The sequence below is a fragment of the Cololabis saira genome, chromosome 23 (genome assembly GCF_033807715.1).
Source record: "Cololabis saira isolate AMF1-May2022 chromosome 23, fColSai1.1, whole genome shotgun sequence".
NCBI classification, from domain to species: Eukaryota; Metazoa; Chordata; class Actinopteri; order Beloniformes; family Belonidae; genus Cololabis; species Cololabis saira.
Window position 1 is genome coordinate 12,762,581 of NC_084609.1, and position 21,095 is coordinate 12,783,675.

Consider the following 21,095-nt stretch of genomic DNA (forward strand, 5'->3'; position numbering starts at 1 on the left):
TTAATGTCAGCCAATGTAACAGAGCTGGTTATAAAAGCACGTCTGTCGCCACGAGGCTGCTCCGTCGGCTGCTTATGCAAGAGGGGGTGACGAACAGCTTTTTTGCCCAATTTGGTGGAAGTTAGCTTGCCAAAAATAATCTCCCGCCGAAACAAGGAAACCATGCTCAGTCTGTTTGATACGACGCCTCAGCGCTCGGCTGGACCCGGCGTTTATACGCCCGTGTGAGGAACAGAGACTGAACAGTTTGTACCCTCTCAGGACGATGGACACCGCTGTGTTGGAGGCCACTTCGCTGACATTTACTGTGACATTTGACATTCTCAGACTCCGTCCTCCTTCAGTCCAACACAACAACACACAACCAAAAGATCAGGAAATACTTCAGCAGCCAACAAATGTGTTGTTTAGGGGGAACACCATCCTGTATGAAGACTGTTTAGGCTCTTCTCTGGTTCCTGATGGATGGATGGATGGATGGATGGATGGATGGATGGATGGATGGATGGATGGATGGATGAACGAGTGGATGGATGATGGAAGGATGGATGGATGGATGGATGGATGAACGAGTGGATGGATGATGGAAGGATGGATGGATGGATGATGGATGGATGGATGAACGAGTGGATGGATGGATGATGGATGGATGGATGAACGAGTGGATTGATGGATGATGGATGGATGGATGGATGATGGAAGGATGGATGGATGATGGAAGGATGAACGAGTGGATGGATGGATGGATGGATGGATGATGGATGGATGATGGATGGAAGGATGAATGAGTGGATGGATGGATGGATGATGGAAGGAAGGATGAACGAGTGGATGGATGGATGATGGAAGGATGAACGAGTGGATGGATGATGGATGGATGGATGGATGATGGATGGATGGATGATGGATGGAAGGATGAACGAGTGGATGGATGGATGGATGATGGAAGGATGGATGGATGGATGGAAGGATGAACGAGTGGATGGATGGATGATGGATGGATGGATGGATGATGGAAGGATGGATGGATGGATGGGTGATGGATGGATGGATGATGGAAGGATGAACGAGTGGATGGATGATGGAAGGATGAACGAGTGGATGGATGGATGGATGGATGGATGATGGAAGGATGGATGGATGACGGATGGATGAACGAGTGGATAGATGATGGATGGATGGATGGATGGTTGGATGGATGGATGGGCAATTGTCTGTCACATAAGGTAGAATTATTGTAAAGTGTTATGGAGAAGGGCAGCACGGTGGCTTAGTGGTTAGCACTGTTGCCTCACAGCAAGAAGGTTCCGGGTTCGACTCCCTGGCCCGGCAGGATCTTTCTGTGTGGAGTTTGCATGTTCTCCCTGTGCTTGGGTGGGTTCCCTCCGGGTTCTCCGGATTCCTCCCACAGTCCAAAAAGTAGGTTAATTGATGATTCTAAATTGCCCGTAGGTGTGAGTGTGTCTGGTTCTTTGTATCTATGTGGCCCTGTAATGGACTGGTGACCTGTCCAGGGTGAACCTGCCTCTCACTTGTGATGAGCTGGGAAAGGCTCCAGCAGATGCCCGTGACCCTGCAAAGGATAAAGTGGGTATAGAAAATGGATGGATGGATGTTATGGAGAACGTTAGAAAGGACTTTCTGAAGCAGTTTTTCCATAGTGAAGCGTATCCACTCCCTGTCCGATGACGTCACCAACTTTACTGATCGCTCTGCTGATCCTGCTGGTGTCTCTTACACTGACGCTGAGGAGGAGGATACTTGAAGGATACTGAAAATACTTGAGGATACTTGAAGAACATCATAGAAAACCCTGAGAACCTCTTCATAACACACAGACGGCTACAGGAGAGCCTTCCTGGCTCAGCAATAAACCTCTACAATGAACCTCTGAAGAGACTTAAATCATAACTACCGCAACAATTCATTTCCCTTCGAGGATTAATGAAGTATTTTTGAATTTGAGTTTGAATGTAAGCCTACTGAAGTTAGCGAATGCAGATATTAGCGAATGCAGAAGCGCAGTTTGCTCCGAATGGTCAGTCAGCTGGTTTCACTCAGCAACTTAGTTCAACAGGCTTGTCATGGAAAAGCCTGGATTACAGCCCACGATGCATGGTGGTTAGAGTCGAACCTGATTCGATCACGGCCTGTTTTGGGATCTCCGTTGTTCGTTTGCTCTGGAAATTAATGAGTTTCCATTTGGATATTACATATTTACAATTTGCACAGTTCCGTGGTAACGGAAAAGCACATGTTCATGCTCTCAGTCTTTTCTGATGAGTTTGTGATTTTATTTGTCCGTTTATGAATGTTGATCTTATTCTCCTTGCAAATGTTAAGTAGTTTGGTGAGAAGATCATTTATTTTGTGCTCCATTACCGACTGGATTTAGCCGTGGCATCATAACTCTCTCCTGTTTCACTCAGAGAACGGGTTTTATTATCCCGGTGGCCTGTTTAAAACAAACAAATCGAGACAATGAAAGAGTGGCTTACGTAAGCATTCATGTGAGATGGAGGTTTCACCATGAACAGGTGGATCAGCGATCACGTCTGTTGCTGCACTGTGTCACAACAGAGTCATACATCTAGTACACCAACTAGATGAAAATGACATATAGAAAATAAACATAAGCATTACATATAAGCAGTACCCCTCTTATACGCAGCTGTTTCCACTGGTACACAATGTACCGAGCCAATCAGAGTAAGGCAGGGGTGGGCTTATACATTTTGATATCTTTTATTTTGAACATAAGCACAAAAAAATAAAACAGCAGAACAATAAATCAATAACATTAAAAAAGGACAATAATAATGACCAAATTAAAGCTGCAAGCAGCGATGAACGGGCCCTCGCACCCTTGTGCGTTCACTCTTTATGTCAAACCATTCAAAAGTTATGGCATGGTTATGGATAAAGAATATCAGAATATCAGATATCGACCAATCAGATGAAGGGTGGGCGCGCTTTTTGGCGTCTATCGTCGCCACGGTAACACTTTTGACTGAGAAAAGTAATGCGAGTCGTCGCAGGATGGAGACGCACATTTTGATGTATAACACACCTGGGTGCACGTTACGGTTCGGGCGAAGAAGCGGCTGAAGAAATGGCATAAATTTCGCCAAAATGACACGTTTAATTCAAAAGGGTCGACTTCCTGTTGGGTTTCGGCCATGGCTCCAAGAGACTTTTCTTTAAGTTGCGACATGATACAGGTGTGTACCGATTTTGGTGCATGTACGTCAAACCGTATTGTGGGGCTTGAGGCACAAAGTTTTCTAGGGGGCGCTGTTGAGCCATTTTGCCACGCCCATTAATGCAACACATTAAATATCAAATTTTTCGCCAGGCCTGACTTGCGTGCAAAATTTAGTGACTTTTGGGGCACGTTTAGGGGGGCAAAAAGGCCCTCCTTTCGTCGGAAAAATAAAGAAGAAAGAATTCCTACAGATACAATAGGGCCTTCGCACTGTAAGTGCTCGGGTCCTAATAATAATTGTACCATCGTAAACAAAGTAGACGAGAATTAATAAATATAATAGCAATATGCTCGAAAAAGGAGTTTGAAGAAGTAAAAAACCTATGAACTCCTACCCCTTGAACTGACGGCCCCGCCCCCTGACCGATCAGTGGCGAGTAGGGTGATGACGGCCCCGCCCCCTGACCAATCAGTGGCGAGTAGGGTGATGACGGCCCCGCCCCCCGACCAATCAGCTGCCTGTAATATGGTGACGTCAGAAATAGACCCGTGCTCAGCCCGGTTAGAACCTCGGTAGAATGGTTACAGAAAAAGTAATAAAAATAGTAGTGTTTTACTTATACCTTACAAATATTTTAAAAATTAGGCAAAAAAAGTTCCAGACATTTTATCGCTATGTTGGTCTCTCCTAAGCCAGTAAGTCAAAGCAAAAGGTATAGCTGAGACATAGCTCAGCCTCATTATTGCGGTCTTTGGTGCCAGAGTTCGAGAGTTTGAGCCTGGCTGCATGACAAAAATTTTTGTCAGCAATTTTTGTGTTTTTTTTTACATCAAAATGTCCTCTGTCCTGCGACGACGCACATTACTTTTCTCTTTCAAAAGTGTTACCGTGGCGACGCTAGACGCGAAAAAGCGCGCGTCCCCTTCGTCTGATTGGTCCATATTTGATAGTTCTCCAAAAGTCACCAAATTTTGCATGCAAGCCAGGCCTGGAGATAAATTTGATATTTCATGGTTTGCATTAATGGGCGTGGCAAAATGGCTCAACAGCGCCCCCTAGAATACTTTTCTCTGCCATAACTTTTGAATGGTTTGACATAAAGAGCCGTGGGTGGTGTCATGGGACTCGGTATTGAGTCCTTGACCATAATTGGCCTGAATTAGCCCCGCCCCTTCTTCTGATTGGTTGTCCCGATTTTCTGCCATAACTTTTGAATGGTTTGACATAGAGAGTCGTGGGTGGTGTCATCAGATTCTGTATGGAGTCCTTGACCTTCATTGGCCTGAATTAGCCCCGCCCCTTCTTCTGATTGATTGTCCCTTTTTTCTGCTATAGCTTTTCAATGGTTTGACATAGGAAGTCGTGGGTGGTGTCATTTCTGATATGCTTATGGGGGGCGGTGGCCGTGAGTGCGAGGGCCCGTTCATTGCTGCTTGCAGCTTTAATTTTCAGTTGGACCTTCGTTATTAAATATGAAAGAAAAGAAAAAACGTAGTAGTTTAGTTTAAAGTTGCACAAATTAATAGTAAGAATTTTATAAATTGCGGTATACCCGAGTATTTATCACTAGTTATTTACCCTGAGCCCCTTTTTCATCTATACGTAACAGCATACATTATTTACAATGTGAATTCATATACACCCGTGTACAAACTTATTCAGTTACAAACATTCGTACTCAGAGATATTTCTACACACATTAAAGCATATATATACTGTATATATACACATGTACTTGTTTCTGTTCATGCATGCGTTTCCACATACATACAAATATATACACATACGTGTCCAGTCCCACCAACCCTCACTCAGCACCCCCCCGTGACCGAACAAGAACAGGACCAGGAAGTCATACATACAGAAACGTCCAAGAACCGCTAAGATCATTTCAAGTTTGTGAATGCTGTTTATTCTGGTTATTTGATATGTATCAAGTGTTGGAATGACTCAGCATTTAAGTGTCTGCTTCCCTGCAGCTCTCATCCCCATAATCCCCTGCAGCTGAGGCGTGACATATCTCTGGTATGTCTGTCTTTTTGGGGGGTATAACAAAGTATGTGGTTTGCACAGATTATGCAAATGTTTTCCATGGTGATGTCATGAAGTAAAGTAAGAAAAGGGGCATTTCAGACTGCAGCAGCGACGTTTTGTCTGAGAGATTACACTGCAGATTTCCTGTGAGAAAATACTGTGAAGAAAAACAAAAACAAGTACAAGATGCCAATTATAAAACATAAATTTCAGTCATAGGGTGTTCAGAGGAGAGAAAAATGACCTGTCATAGTAAAATATTTAGACGTGATGACTTAACTCCAACTATGGAGAATTAACAGAGAATTAACTCTTAATTTGTCCAAATGATTGTTTTGACCAAGTCAAGAGCAGGAAATTATTATTTAAAAAACCTAAACTTCTCCTTCCTATGAGTCCTTATTTTCTCTCCTTTCTTTGTATTTGGACTCTTTAATAAGAAAACCTGCAGAGAAACAGACAAAAAAAATGATTTGGGCAGTGATTACGTTCGTGTTTACGAGTTAATATTAATATAATCACACATTATAACACGTCATCATCCAGCACTCCCTCCCATCAATAACAAGCGACTGCTGGTGAAGTGTTTTTTTTAAGTGTTGTTGGTTTTTCTAGTGTAGCTGGCAGACACAGACGCAGACGCTGCTTCACACAAACAGCAGCGACAAAAGCAATCTCACTGACACTAAACTGAAAATGTTGTCAAGGAGACGGGGCCCTTTGGTTTTATGTCCCTCGTCAGAAGAATTGTGCTTTGGAATAAATGGCTTTGGGGGGAAAAGAATTTCTGAGAGCCTGAGAAGCATCAGTTGTACCGAATGCATGAAATAATTGACAAGGGGTCGTTACGATGCTTTGTAAGGATTCTAGTCAGCCAAATGCCACAGGAAGCTTCCAAAGAGCACCATTTACATGCCGTAGCAGCGCTGCACTGCCTGGAAGACTCATAATGGTTCCTGTGTAAAAAACGAGGTTTCATATATCATGACATATCGAGAAAGATTTCAGATCTTAATGAGGTATTACATCAAGTAACGGCTGTCCTTTCTGCATTAACTGACACCAGGCCGGGTGTTGAGTGTCGAGTCGGAGGGATTTATTGATAACAAGATGAGAGCTCGTCATTCTCAAAGCCGAGGACGGCATGAATCAGCATATCACAGGAGCCGTAATATGCAGCCAGTTACTAAGACGACAGGCCGCGGCTTTGCAAGAAAGGAAACTCTAGTCATTATTATACCGAGGATCGTTAGAGAGAAGTTTGTGCGGTCGGAGTGGAAGGCTGGACTGGATTTGTGCTACACGATTTGGGAAAGGCCATGGACGTCTCCTACACCCAGCGCTTCCGACGAGGCCAACCAAACAGACAGCGGCGCCATCAAGTTACATAGTACCACTCGGTGACTCCTTTTCCCTCCCCTCAACTCTGCTTCAGGAACCGAGGAGGCCATGACAACCCTTGCATTTACACTTCCCAATGCACGTTAAACACCAGTTCTTTGTTAAGGGAAATTAACAAGGTCTATTCTCAAAACACCTTGTGTTTTGATGATGTTTTGCTCAGTTATCTACAGAAATGACTTACCCTAACTTCAAGGCCCCTCTTTCAGCATTTTAATCTGGATTAAAGTTTGGATTTAGATGATTGAACATCTTGAGTCCCTTCTTTTTCAACCATTAGAGATTTATTGTTATGTTTGGGATCCTGATCATGTTGCGTGTCCCCATTTGTGCCCCATTAAAACTGTTAAGATGACTATACAGAAACATTATACACACATTACAATCATCTTTTACTTGTCGATAATCTTTCTTGGAATAGAACAAATGAAGCAAGTAGTTTGGAAATGGTGTCGTAAGCCTTCCCAGATTGATTGGCACCAAGATAACATTGCTGATGTCTTTCCTCTTTGGCATTGTGTTGACATTGTGTTGCATTTTATATGCCAGATCTGCCAGCCATCAAAACTTGTGAGCGTGTAAATACTTTATTGACTTCATATGCACAACCTTATTTTTCGTTTTCACAGCTGTGCATGCTTCATATTTGCCACCTGCTGTTTTATTGTTTCCTCGAAGCTGACTGAATGTTTGTTTTTCTGCCGGTTCATTTCTGCGCCTGATGGTCTGCCAAACATCTGGTTGTGGCTTCTCGGCCAAACAACGCTGAGTGCAGCACTCCAAATTATGATCCAATAGTCTCATTGATGGTTAGAGAGAAATTAAAGATAGTTTTGAATAGTAAGAAAGGTCTTCGGCTGAGCAGCGGTGATGGCTCGATCATAACAGTTCATTAAGGTGACCTTGAGTTGAGTTAAGGAAAATGTTGTCCTGCTGCTTTCTTGAACATTTTTCAGAATCTTCTTCTCTCTCGCTCTCTCTCTTTGGCATTGCTTCACTGAAGGTGAGCTGACTCTAGCAGCGCTGACATCAGGTTGTGCTAGAGCTTGGAGACAAGAATCACTAAAAGTTTTTAAAAATAGGCTTGACTTTGGGTGGTAACCTACTTTCACCTGTTATGAGTGTGCACTAGAAGGGGCGGAGGAACCTTGGAGGAGAAAACAGACTGTGACTGGTGTCAGACCGACACCTCTGCCGATAAATATGTGAAGTGTTTGTCTTTGCTGTGCAAGAAATAGGATATTGAGTTTCAAACTAAGGCTTACATGTGGCTTACAAATGGCCCAAAACCATTCTACAGTATATATCAAACAAAAACGGGAGGAAGAGTCAGGAGCACAAATATCAGAGGAAGACTGGATAGGGATATGTGAGTGAGATACAGGCGACGACTGCAAACTCAAGAGCCCTGAGAGAGTTCGACTGGTAGAACAGTGTGAGATACTTCATCACCCCCAGAATAACAGCACTACAAACACACACTCAGAGACGGGGATTTTGTTGGAGGCAATGCAGAACCTCTATGAAAAAAAAATTACCATATTTTTTGGGCTTGTCCAAAGATACAGCCATATTGGCAGAAGGTGGCAACTGTGGTGTCTGAAATGTTGGGAGTGGAGTTAGATTGCTCATTCATCACAATATAGGAAAGATGCCAGAAATTGTCCCTTTCGAAGATAGTCATTTGTTGAAGATACTTCTGGCAAGCAGCAGGAAAGTGATAACTCGTACTTGGTTGCAGGATGACCCTCCAACAAAAGAACAGTGGCTTAATATTGTGGATGGTATTTATTGTATGGAGAGACTCACTTTTGGATTGAGACTTGAACTGCAGAAATGTGACAAGTACTGGGAAAAATGGATTATGTATGCACGCTAATGACGTCTTTTTTGTTGCCTGAATAAAAAAAAAAAAGAGTAAAAAAAAAAAAAAAACAAGGCTTACATGGACAGTGGGGAGAAAATTATGAAAATTATCTAAAGAAGAACTCGTAATAAGGAAAAAAGGCTTGAGGGGTGCTCGGGTTTGCTGAATACAAATGAGCGAAAACTTCAAGGGCGGGGTCACCAGCAAGTGACCCTGTGGCGTGAATGATGGGAGCTGCTTCTCTTGGTAATAGTAATGTCCTTAGGCACCCAACCACTTAATTTCAAAGAAATAGGGATTTTTATGAGACAAGTAATGATCAGCCCCAATCAGTAATCATGCACTCTTCCAGAAATGTGTTTGACACCATTTCCCAATACCATGTATGCGAAAGTTGGACTTGTGTACTTTGCAGTTCATATTTAGTAGATTTAGCTGAGGACAACGAGCCTTGGAGACGCTTCGTCTTTCTGTTATTGGAGGAGACGCATACACCACAACGTCAGAGCCCACACATCGCCACCACAGAGGACATTTTCCCATCAGCTCCGACTTCATAGATAAACCATCAATTATTAAGTTGGAAAAACAACATTCTTGAATTCTCGATTCTGATCAAGACCCCATCAGAGGATTTCAAGTGCACACAGCCAGAAGCAGAAGCTCCGACTTGGGACAGAATCATACGATGCTGTGTGGAGGACCCAGATGAGGAAAGAGGTCCAGACGCAGGAGTTCAACAAAAGTCCTTCATTTCAAAAAACGGAGCACTGCCAAGGTAGAAAGACCGGAAGGGAAACCGACCCAGGCAACAGGACCGTGGAAACATAAAAGAATGGTAAACAGATGAGGTAGTTGGGGAAAAAACAAGACAATAGTCGTGTTTCTATCACCACTAGAACTGTGCAAAACCTAAATATTGAAAAAACATTGAAACATTGAATTTTAAACCTGAAACCTAAATATTGCAGAGAAAAACCTACAATGGAAACACAGAATGAATAAAAAACCATCGAAAATTGCAAAAACCTTCGAATGCTTTTATGAAAGGGAGTCTCGCATGAGGAGATAAGGAGTTACGGAGATCCGAGAGAGAGCTAGGAGAGTTATGCATATAAATAGAAAAACCAGATCCCCGCAGACGTTCCTTTGATGCAAATACAGAGTTTCGCTTTTGTTATGTGAAAAAGTGTCATGGAAATCCACCTAATAGATGCTCACGGTTGCAGGCTAGACACCGGTGGGAACAATCAGAGGAGATTCGAATGAGGGAAGTTAAACAAGAGCTCAACACATCAAAAGAAACAGACTTTCAAAATAAAACAGCAAGTGAGTCAATTAAATAAAAAAAATAGACTAAACCAGATAAATCAGGAAAAAACTCAAGTAAAGAAAACCAAAACCTATCAGAAAGCCTGGGCCATGACAGACATGCTCTGGCTGCGACTGTATTTGCTTGAAAGAAACCAGGCAGCTGGTGGCCTCCGCTGCCCCCAGCTGAGCCGCTAAAGCCGGGCATACACTGTGCGATTAGCGGCTCGTTTTGAGCCGATTTTCCAGTCGTGCGACTATTTTTTTGGATCGTTCAGATTTCGACCCAATCGTTGGTCGTGCTTCGTGCAGTATACGTGGGGTAACGACGAGAGATTAACACCTCACAACGAGCTCCTGATCACAAATCGTGTGCTCGCAAGAAAATCAAACGTGTTTGAAATCCTGGTCGTGCTACGACCCGATTTGCCTCATCCTTTCGCAGAGAGCATGCGCAATCTCTGATGTCACGTCAAAAACTATTATTTGTAGTTTAAAGTGTTGCAAATTCACATTACAAATCATGTTTTAATAGCAGAAAAAAAAAGACTGCATTTCCCACGTCTGCCCAACCATACGCATACGGCGTAGGGTACGCGGCGACCCGCACCGTACGGGGCGCGACGCCGCGTAACCTATGCCGTAGGCTCTGCGTTGGTGTAACGCAGAACCATAAATCAGCCTTTAGTGTGCGCTCTGTGCGCTGTTCTGAACACTTCTCTTATCTGTTGCAGTAAGCGTTCATTGTTGTGTCTAAAAATGATGCGCAGTGCCCACCCAATCAGAAACGGTACAGATATTTTGGGATTTTTTTTATATATATAAAAAAGTAAAGGATCCCCATAACCTTTGATTGGGTGGGCAGGACGCACGTTTGGGTGGACACAGGCCACCCCTGCCCCAAAACCGGCCTCGAGTTCCAGTACTCAGAAGTCCGACGTGAGGATTATGATCGTATATTGTGAGCAGACGGGTCGTACAGTGTGAGACCATAAATCGTGGGCTGTGAACTTTTGAACTCAGCGATCTAGTCGTGCAGTGTGAGATGTTGCAGTCTCAAACGATTTAAAATATTGCACAGTGTATGCCCAGCTTAACTGAGCCGCCTTCACTCCTGACACCATTCTAAGACCAACCTGGATGGGTCGGCGTGGTGGTTGCAGTCCCATCACTCCTGCGGTCGGCTTTGCTGCCAGAGCCACCTTGCCAGGCTGAGGCTTGGCGAACTACGGCTGGCTGGAGGACGAGTCCGCCTACACCTCCTGCATCTCAGTATGGTGAGCTGTCCAGCAGTGGACAAAAAAAGCACCGCAGAGTGTGTGAAGGCAGCAGAGAAAATTACTGGTTGCCAGCTGCCAGGAGTGGAAGACATTTCCACACCACACGTCCTTGACAAGAGCTTGAAACATCATCAAAGACTCAACCCAGTTATCTCACCACTCGTTTGATCTGCTGTCCTCTGGCAGAAACTATAGGTCAATAAATATGTGCAGGGATGACCTGGAAACACCTCGGTGTTCTCCCAGGAGAGCTGGACGAGTTGGGCGAGGAGGCGGCCTCTCGACCTCGGCTGCTGCACCGGTGACCCGAGCCCAGATAAGTGGATATCAACGAATGATAGATAAATGAGCAGTTCCAGCTACGACCTGAGAAGACTGATTACCGGGGAGCCTCCCTGACAGCTACACACTCTCAAAGGCTTCAAAGACTTTGTGCCTGCATGCGTGTGTGTAACAGAGCACCACTGTGGTCTGATAACTACCCACAGAGTCACAATCATGCTGCATCACTGCTGAATGTAGGTTCCATAAATCCTGTACTGTCTAACATCAAAAGCTGACTAAGTTTCCACTATTTCTACAATATCATCTCACATGCATGGGAACATCATTGGTCTTTTTAGTCACTCAGCGGCTCCGCTTGGATTGTAAAAAATTAGCTTTTACTGATGTCATCCTTACAGGACATTTACACCACTGTGGTTCAAACAATCTGACACACCTGTAGCTCAAACTCTCTTATCCTTCACTCCTTTCCAGTGCAATCTCCACTTTCTCTCCCTCACTGCCATGAATTATCAGATAGTGAAAACAAACACCCTAAAATACACTGGATGAGCATAAAGCTCCTGCCGTGGAAATAACTATAAATAAGTTATTTCATGTGTTGCCATGTTTTCTCCTTTTGAAAGCCCGCAGGACTTCTGAACGCTTTCAGCAACATCAGCGCATGATAATGACTCATAATGCTGTTATTTGATATGCCTCATTTACAGTTTTGATGGTGTTAAAATGCCATGACTTAACAAGGACACAGATGCGGTTTTGGAAGTTCATAACAGCTGCTGAACTGCTACTGACTCAATACAAAGTTTTATTGGGTTTTTAGTAAAGAAAGTCGCAGGTGTCTGGTGTTAACACGGATTGAATAAAAAGTCCTACTCCCCCCCATAAATGCATAAATGGACATGCTGTTAAGGTTTTGGTAGTTTCCTGTTTTATTCTGAAACCCGTGTCTTTGTGTTTGAGTTCTGGTTTGACTTTCCTGTTTCCCATCGGCCCCGATTGTCTGCACCTGTGTCTCGTTAACCCTTGTGTATATCTGCGGTGCGTCCGAAATGCCATACTAAACAGTATATACTCAAAAAGTACTAAATACTTTAGTTCGGCAAACTTTTGGGTAAATATCAGTAGTATGCATTAATTCGGGCGTACTACTCAGAGCCACACGGCACTTCCTGCCGTTGGGAGGGGGAGTTGTTACCATGGTAACAACTCCTGTCACAGCAGCAGTAGCAGCAGCGCTCCGCTCTTTCCCGTTTATCCTGGCCGAAACAAGATGACATTATATAATATTATTATATACACATATTATAACATTAATATTATATAATAATATTATTATACTTATGACATATACGTATCTGCGCAGCACTTAGCAACCAAACAATCGCTGCATTGCATTGTGGGAAATTTCTTCTTAGCTAGTGTCCATCAATCCATACAATAAATTTCTCCAGAATGAGTATCGATAGCGCCTACTATTGAGTACGTACTAATGTTTCGGACACACTAAAAAATCTCACACTGTTTTTGCTACTCATTAGGGTGGAAGTATGGGATTTCGGACACAGCCCTGGTCTTGTCTTTCCCTTGCTCCCTGCTGGTCCGTACTGTTTCCTCCCTCCGTGTTTCCATGTCAGGGTTTGTACTTTTTGATTCTTGTTCTGGGTTTTTGCCATCTTGCTAAGCAGCGCTTTTGTTTAGGTACAATAAATCACTGCTTTTTTGGAACTCCTGACTCCAACCTCATTTCCTAACAGATGCACCTCTGTACCTACAAGAACTCATTACTCTCCAAACCGCTACAAACTGCTCGCTCCTCCGGGTCCCCAACACCAAGCTCAGCACCAGGGGCAACCGGGCCTTTTGTTGAGTAGCGCCCGCTTATGGAACAGTCTCCCTGACCATCTAAGGGCGGCACAGACACTGGACTCTTTTAAGACTCGCCTAAAAACCTTTTTATTCAGGAAGGTGTTTTGAGTTGAGTTGTATGACTTATTATTGTTAGTTTCAACTATGTACTGGCTCTGTGGCACTCTGAGATTCTTGGATGAAGAGTGCCTTACAAATAGAATGCATTATAATGTTAAACTGTCCTTGGGTGAGAAGCTGAATTCCACATTTTCTCTTGTTCCAAGGTGCTTTAGATTAAAGTGTTTGCGACATGAATGAATGGTCACTACCTCTTGAAGTCCACAAAGTATTCCTTGCAAAATGATTATGAAGATGAAGTATAATGAGAAATAAATCCGTATTGAGACATAGTTTGAGTCATACGCTCATAATGTGGATGCTTTGTTCACATATGCACATACAGTGAAGTCCTCATTCCTCTTTTGTGTTTGACAAACACCTGTTAAAGCCTGCAGCATAATCAAGCACATCTTTGCAACCGCATGAACTCAGTCTGTTTTGAACATGGTGTTCATTGTCTGCCCTGAAATGTGGTCCTGCCTGTTGCACAGATGGGCGTGATGAACACAGATCTCTCCATCCACCTCTGAGATGGTCTGTTTTCAGGGTCACTGGGTAAAAATAAAAATAAAAACTGGTTAGTCCATGGGCCAGAGCCCAAAATCTCACTGGTCACTACCACTCAAGGTGACAAAACTTACTTATGATTTTTGAAAAGATCCATGTCTGTAGATGATATTTTGGTATGATAACCCTTAAGCTGTATCATAGTTATCAGCTCATGAAGTCACCTAGCACCTTCAGAAAATTACATTTTAGCTGGTGAATATCCTGGTTTAGACTCATCTACAGGATATCTGTCAATGTTTCACAATATTGTCTTTAGTATAATTTTAAAAGGGACCTTTTAAGCATTCATTCAAGCTAAGATGTGAATCTTTCTGACCAACATAGAGGTCACTGCAGCTCTTTAAACTATAAACAATTTTTTTTACACAATTTTAGCCTAAATGATATACTATCTTTTAGCCCTGTGTCATCTAGGAACAACAGAGACAGAAAATATAAAAACTGGAATACTCACAGGACCATAAGGATTCAGGAAATGTATAATATACCCCTACTATATTGTTGTTACCGGTCATTGTGAGCCTTAAACTAGAAGAGCATCATTAGGCTCCTATGAAACTATAACCGCCACTAGGCTGATGTCACAAACTGGTCTTTATCATGCAAATACAGGACATAAAGGACACCACAATGACATAAGGAACCAGCTTAGTTTTATAAACAAGCATCTAAAATGTAATTTTCTGAAGGGGGTGGGTAACTTCATGAGCTGATAACTATGATACAGCTGCCACTCAGGAAGGTACGACGGAGTATTAGGGCCAAACTTAGACAAAGAAAAAAAGGAAATTACGAGAATAAAGTCATAATGTTGCAAGAATAAAGTCGTAATAGAATAAAGTCGTAATATTACGAGAATAAAGTCGTAACATTACGAGAATAAAGTAATATGAGAATAAAGTCGTCATATTACGAGAATAAAGTCGTCATATTACGAGAATAAAGTCGTCATATTACGAGAATAAAGTCGTCATATTACGAGAATAAAGTCGTCATATTACGAGAATAAAGTCGTAATATTACGAGAATAAAGTCGTAATATTACGAGAATAAAGTCGTAATATTACGAGAATAAAGTCGTAATATTACAAGAATAAAGTCGTAATATTACAAGAATAAAGTGTTAACTTATGAGAACTCTAACAGGAAGAGTGTGTTAAAATGTTGAATATTGAGCATCTTGTGAAGTTATATTTATATATTTATAATATAGGCCTATTTAATATTACGACTTTATTCTCATATTATTATGACTTTATTTTCGAAATTTCCTTCTTTTTTTTCCTTAGTTTGGCCCTAATACTCCGTCGTAGGAAGGGTTATCATACCAAAATATAATCTACAGACATGGATCTTTTAAAAAACTTATAAGTCGGTCACCTTGAGTGGTACTGGTATCTGGTCTCCATGGACTATGGTGACTGGGAGAACTGGAACTGGAGCTGAGACGGCAGCAGACGGGAGGCGGGGACGCGGACAGACAGGTCGCCTGTCGCTCACGGGGGGGAGCACTCCAGTTATTACTAGAAAAAGTAATCCCGTTACCAAACCCCAGCCAACGGGAGCAGGGGCGCTTCGCCATTGGGCAGCTGGGAGGGATCGGTCCCGAGCGTTGTTCCCGCAGCGGGAACTGTGGTGTGGACTGTGCCAGTGACAGTCGGACATGGATGAGGACGCAGCGCGCGGACCGGCCGCTCTGCTGCGCAGCAGCAGTGCGTAAAAGCTGCCCAGATGAACCGACGCCCCCCCGGATCCTCCGGCGCGCAATGGCTTAACAGCAGAGACATGAGCGTCCGCACGGAGGACAGCATCACCTTGTGCCAAAGGGCTCTCCAGATCGTTACGGAACTTTGTCTAGCGGGACATGTGGACCGGGAGAAATGTGCGGATATATTCCCGCTGGAGAGCAACATACAAGGTAAAGGACACGGAGGTAAATGAAACACAGCTTATTCTTTTTTTTTTTTTTCTTGCCTAAAATGTATTTGTTCCCGTAATTTCCGACGCAGTTTTTTTGTTGCATGTTGAAACTACTTGGAAAATGCTAAAACTCTTACTGGCATTAACTTTACTGCATCACTTGTCATTTTCCCGAGAGCCTTGATCTACCTGTTACGCCTGAATTATGGTTCTGTGTTAAATCGACGCAGAGCTTACGGCGTAGGGTACGCGGCGACGCACAACATACGGTGCGCGTCGCCGCGTACCCTACGGCGTAGGCTCTGCGTTGGTGTAACGCGGAACCATAAATCAGCCTTTACGCATCCTGCAGCAGCTCCGTCCTCAGCCATGAAGTAGCAACAGGTGAAACACAGGGAGAGCAGCGTCTAGCTGGAGCGTTTAAATCCCCCTTTTCTTTTTTTCCTTCATTTCCCACTTTGTAATCGGGGTATTTTCAGTGCCAGACTGATAAACCTGTGTCTATAAACTGCATGTGTGAGCTAAAATAGGATTTCAGCTGAAGATGGAAAGCAACATTTGTTAATTTCCTCTTTGTGTGACTTTTTCTTCAAAGCTGTGTCTTTAACTGTGATTTTCTTTGACTTTATATTCTCCTGCTTATCAAACTGGTGCATATGCTGCCCCCTCTTTCTTACAGCTTGCTTTCTCTCCTTTTTTCTCCTTCTCCCCTGCATGTTTGTCTGTCATGTTTTGTCCCCCCCACCCCTCACCCCCCACCTGCTCGTCTCATCTTTCCCGTGTCCTCCTCGATGGGTTAACTGTAGACATCTCTATTAGTCTCCTTGCTGTGGTCGTGGGTTTCTGTGGCCTTGCCCTGTTGGTAGTCTCTCTCTTTGTCTTTTGGAAGCTGTGTTGGCCCATTTGGAGGAGCAAGGCTCTGTCGGCCCACTCCGAAAATGGCCTCCACGTGGGTTTCGAGGCGCCTCAGCCCGGCTCCCCTCCGGTCAGCGAGTGCAAAGTGGCGGAGGTGGAAAAGAAGAAGTTTCCGCCCGAGGTGAAGGTGAACGGACGGAGCTCCGTGAAGCTCCTGGAGGCCGCCATGAAGATCAGCCAGACGTCGCCAGACATCCCCGCGGAGGTGCAGACGGCCCTGAGGGAGAAGATCACCCAACCGCCCACGAAAATCCAACGGCAGACCACCGAGCCAACCTCCTCCTCCAGGTACCCTTCGCTCCAGCCAATGTTCCTTCCCAGCCCCCTCCCCGTCTGCACACACAGTGAAAACCCACAGATAGCAGCGTGTTAAATCCCAGTTTAGTTTGTCTTAGACCCCCTTGCTGCAGCGAGAAACACAGAGCGGATGCTCCCCACAGTGCAGGAAATATCCTGACAGCTCTTGACAGCGCGGCCGCTGTCCTCGAGGTTTGGCACGTGTCACGTAAATCATCAGTGTCTGGCCGCTTGACCTTGAAATGCTGTTGCACATAAAACAATGTCTGTGTCTGGGTAAGTGCCACGTCTCCCCGCTGCAGTTTGAACCCCACAATCACTTGTTCGTGCGAGTCAAGCTGCTATGGTAACGGCGGGAAGAAACCCCAGTTATTTACAACCAGCGCTCCCTTCTCTTTGTTTTCCAGTACTGTGTTTAAACTACAACGTCCATAATTAGTCTCGCTGCCGGGTGCGAGCTGTCATGGTGGAAGGGTTGGTTACGCTGGCGTGACACGCACCAGGCAGCTGCGATCACTTTCTTTGAGGAAGCTGTTATTGGCACTTGCTTTGGCCTGTCCTTAGACTCGTTAATTAAATTATATTGCTGTCGATGTCTTGGTGAATTATGCACCCACCAGTGAGGCTGAAAGGCCAAGTTAAAGATAAGAACGCCTACTTTGCTAATTATCCCTCCCACTTTGGCACTTTTGCAACAGTTTCCCCTCTCCCAAAGAAATAACCAACTTCTTATGGATAAAGTAAAGTTGCAACACAGAAGAGAACATCATTAGCGACTAATGGTTGAACAAAATGATGATCGTCATATTATTTTTATGAGGCATTATTACCAATTAAACAAAGAGTATTTTCATTACTGATAATTTCTTCAGTTAGTGAAATATCAAAAAACAGATTTAATTGTTGTTTTTAGCAAATGAACAGTCTATAACAAAAATAAAAAACAAATAAATATATGGCTTTTGAAATTATTTATGTGGTTTCAACTGCTTCCATGTGACCAAAAACGTTCTTCTCCACCAGGATCTATTATGTCTTTTTACACTTCTACTTCACCTCAGTGATAAACATCCTTCTGTCAAGGAAAAAGACAACCTCATTGTGAAAAGAATCCTCTTCGAAGCTGCTCGCCAAGAAAAACAACAACATTTGAAACATTTTGAATTAAGACGTTCCACATCTCTGGTGCGTGGATTGTCTGAAAGAGCCAGGAGCGATGGCAGATCATTTCAGGATCCTTCCAGGCGGACGTCCACTGGGGCCAGCAGTCACTCAGCCCGTGACTCGCAGCCCTATGCCAGTAGGGCTCGCCTGACCTGGCCCAAGCCGACCCCACGGGACCCCCCTGGGATCTGTTAGTCCTGCTCTTTTCCTTCTTTTGTCACATAAAGTCATTGAAACAAAAGTGCTTAAAGTTAGTTTCTAAACACTAAACCAAAACAGAGAAATGAAGCCCATGATGTAATGAGTCTGTATGCAATGGAGGAATTACAACGACTACAAGGATTTATTAACTACTGGCTTGCTGTTACATTTCTTCAGCCTTCCAATCTGCATGCAAATTATAGCAAGTAAAAAAAATTAGAATAAAGAATGTAATTTTGTATGACTTGATCAATCCCCAGAACCATCAAGGAGTCCTCAGAGCCGGCTTGGTTCAAAGCACAGTTTATCCTTATTTCACAAGTTGACTTGTTTTCCTGAGGTTTTATGTCTTTGACAGGCTTCAATCAAAAACCACAGAGATGCAACACAACTGTTTCCCCTGAAACCAAGTCTTTTACATCTCTATTTATAGTCACAGTTTTAGGAGGTGCAGAGAGCAACTCCAATTCACTCCACCTCCTACTTCCACTTGGTCTGCCTCTTTTGAGAGCCATCCTTCAGCTTTGTTCAAATGCATATAAAGTATAGATAACATAATTACCATCTCTTCAAGAGTCACGCCTTGAAATACCATGAACTGGAAAAACACTGCACTAAAAATGATGTTGTAAATCCTCTGTCATATATTGACACCGTAAGCCCTGGGCTTCAATATCACTCCAATCTTTTAGGCTAATATACTTAATTATACCTTCACCAATGCTTCCAATGTTGTGTTTTTAAATGGTGTTAGCCAGTGCTGTGTACTGATTATACTTTCAATACAAAATGGGAAAAGAGAACTTTATGAGGATTAAAAGCTGCACATATAGGTCCCAAAGTCCTGTTTCCATGGTGGTCCTGGTTTATGGATCCATCTGGTTTATATGAGGCCCAAGTGATTCATTTTCCCATATTTTCCAATATGCCGACATACCGACACGGTGTTAAAACTCCCAATGAGTCAAACTTCCTCACTGATGTGGAAAACAGAGACCTTTATTGTAACAGCCGATGAGAGTATGATATTACTGGCAGAGCACAAAAAGCAAAAAGATAATCGTACTTTTCACTTTGGAGGTACGGTGAATGCAGCATATTTCGAAGTTGTGGGTGGAGATTATAGGCGTAGATAAGGATGGGGGGGCTGAATCATTCTGCTCTGTTCTGGTTTGTTGACCCAACATTAACCTGAACATCTGAACCGCAAAGTATATGACACATTTTCAGACTTAGATAGCTTTAAACAAACTCACAGGATTGTTTGGTTAGTTTTTTTTCCCCCAGCGTTTTTGAGTTGGTAGTCGATATTTTTTTCCTTTATGCGTCATATTTAAAATGTTACAGAAATGAAAGAAAAAGCCACAAAAGTAAAACATACTGTGGTCACGGTATCGTTGTTTGCAGAAGGATCATTTCTGTATCCCAGTGCTGAGATTAGTGTTTGATAGCAGAGAAGCACGATGAGCGTTCCTCCACCCTGTGATCCCGTGAGCACGGGGCTGTGATGAGTGTGTGCTCGACCCGCTCTGCCTACAGCTGCTCAGCTCACACCCACTCCTCATTTTGTGTTTTGGGATTCTGGGGGCGAGGACAGGGTCCGATGTGTCCTCTCCTTTGATTGTTGTTGCTCAAATCCAAAGACGCATAAAACCTGACCAAACAATCAGAAACAAGTGCAGCAAGTCGTTGGTGCTGATCATCTCACAGTTCAGATACATAGTTAGGGCCCGAGCACTGACAGTGCGAAGGCCCTATTGTATCTGTAGGAATTTCTCTTTTCTTCTCCTTTTTTTTCAGTTTTTTATGTTTCCGACGAAATGAGGGCCTTTTTGCCCCTCTAAACGTGCCCCAAAAGTCACCAAATTTTGCACGCAAGCCAGGCCTGGCGAAAAAAAAAATTTTAAAGATTTTTTTGGGCTCTAGTGGCCCTTTATTCAAGTTGCAGATATGAAGGGGGTAGAGAGAGAGATCGGGGATGACATGCAGCAAAGGTGCGCAGGCCGGGATTCGAACCTGCGACCGCTGCAGGAGGACTGTAGCCTCAGTATATGAGCCGCTGCTTAACCCACTGCACCACCGAGCGGCCCAGGCCTGGCGAAAAATTTGATATTTAATGGTTTGCATTAATGGGCGTGGCTTAATGGCTCAAAAGCGCCCCCCGGAAAACTTTGTGCCTCAAGCCCTACAATACAGTTTGACGTACATGCATGGAAATCGGTACACACCTGTATCATGTCGCAACTTAAAGAAAAGTCGCTTGGCGCCATGGCCGAAACGAACAGGAAGTCGGCCAATTAATCGTGTAATTTTGGCAAAATTTATGCCATTCCTTCGGCCGTTTCTTCGCCCAAACCGTAACGTGCACCCAGGTGTGTTATACATCAAAATGTTCCTCTTGATCATGCGACAATGGGCATTACTTTTCTCAGTCAAAAGCGTTACCATGGCGATGATAGACGCCAAAAAGCGCCCCCCCCCCCCCCCCCCTTCATCTGCTTGGTCCATATTTGATAGCCTTGATCCTGAAGGTGGTGAGCCCACGGGATGCCAAACCCATGTGGTGGAGTATAAGTATCGCAGCGTGCTCATGGGTAGGGGAATAAAGATTGACAGACAGATATTTGTGGCGTCTGCGGTTGTGTGGACTCTGTAGTGGTCTGCTGTGGTGAA

At 43.7% G+C, this 21,095-nt stretch overlaps 1 protein-coding gene across 5 annotated transcripts in view; it reads left to right on the forward strand.

The window, feature by feature from the left end:
• The first annotated feature begins 15,574 nt into the window (after positions 1–15,574).
• Positions 15,575–21,095, forward strand: part of syt10 (synaptotagmin X) — a 33,163-nt gene continuing 27,642 nt past the window's right edge. For 2 of the 5 annotated variants that reach the window (XM_061714809.1, XM_061714807.1), the window contains exons 1-2: positions 15,575–15,858; positions 16,652–17,048. In XM_061714809.1, coding sequence (XP_061570793.1) covers positions 15,657–15,858; positions 16,652–17,048 — 599 coding nt within the window. In that variant the 5' untranslated portion in view covers positions 15,575–15,656. The remainder of the gene's footprint in view (positions 15,859–16,651; positions 17,049–21,095) is intronic. The other 3 variants (XM_061714810.1, XM_061714811.1, XM_061714812.1) reach the window with 3 other exon arrangements.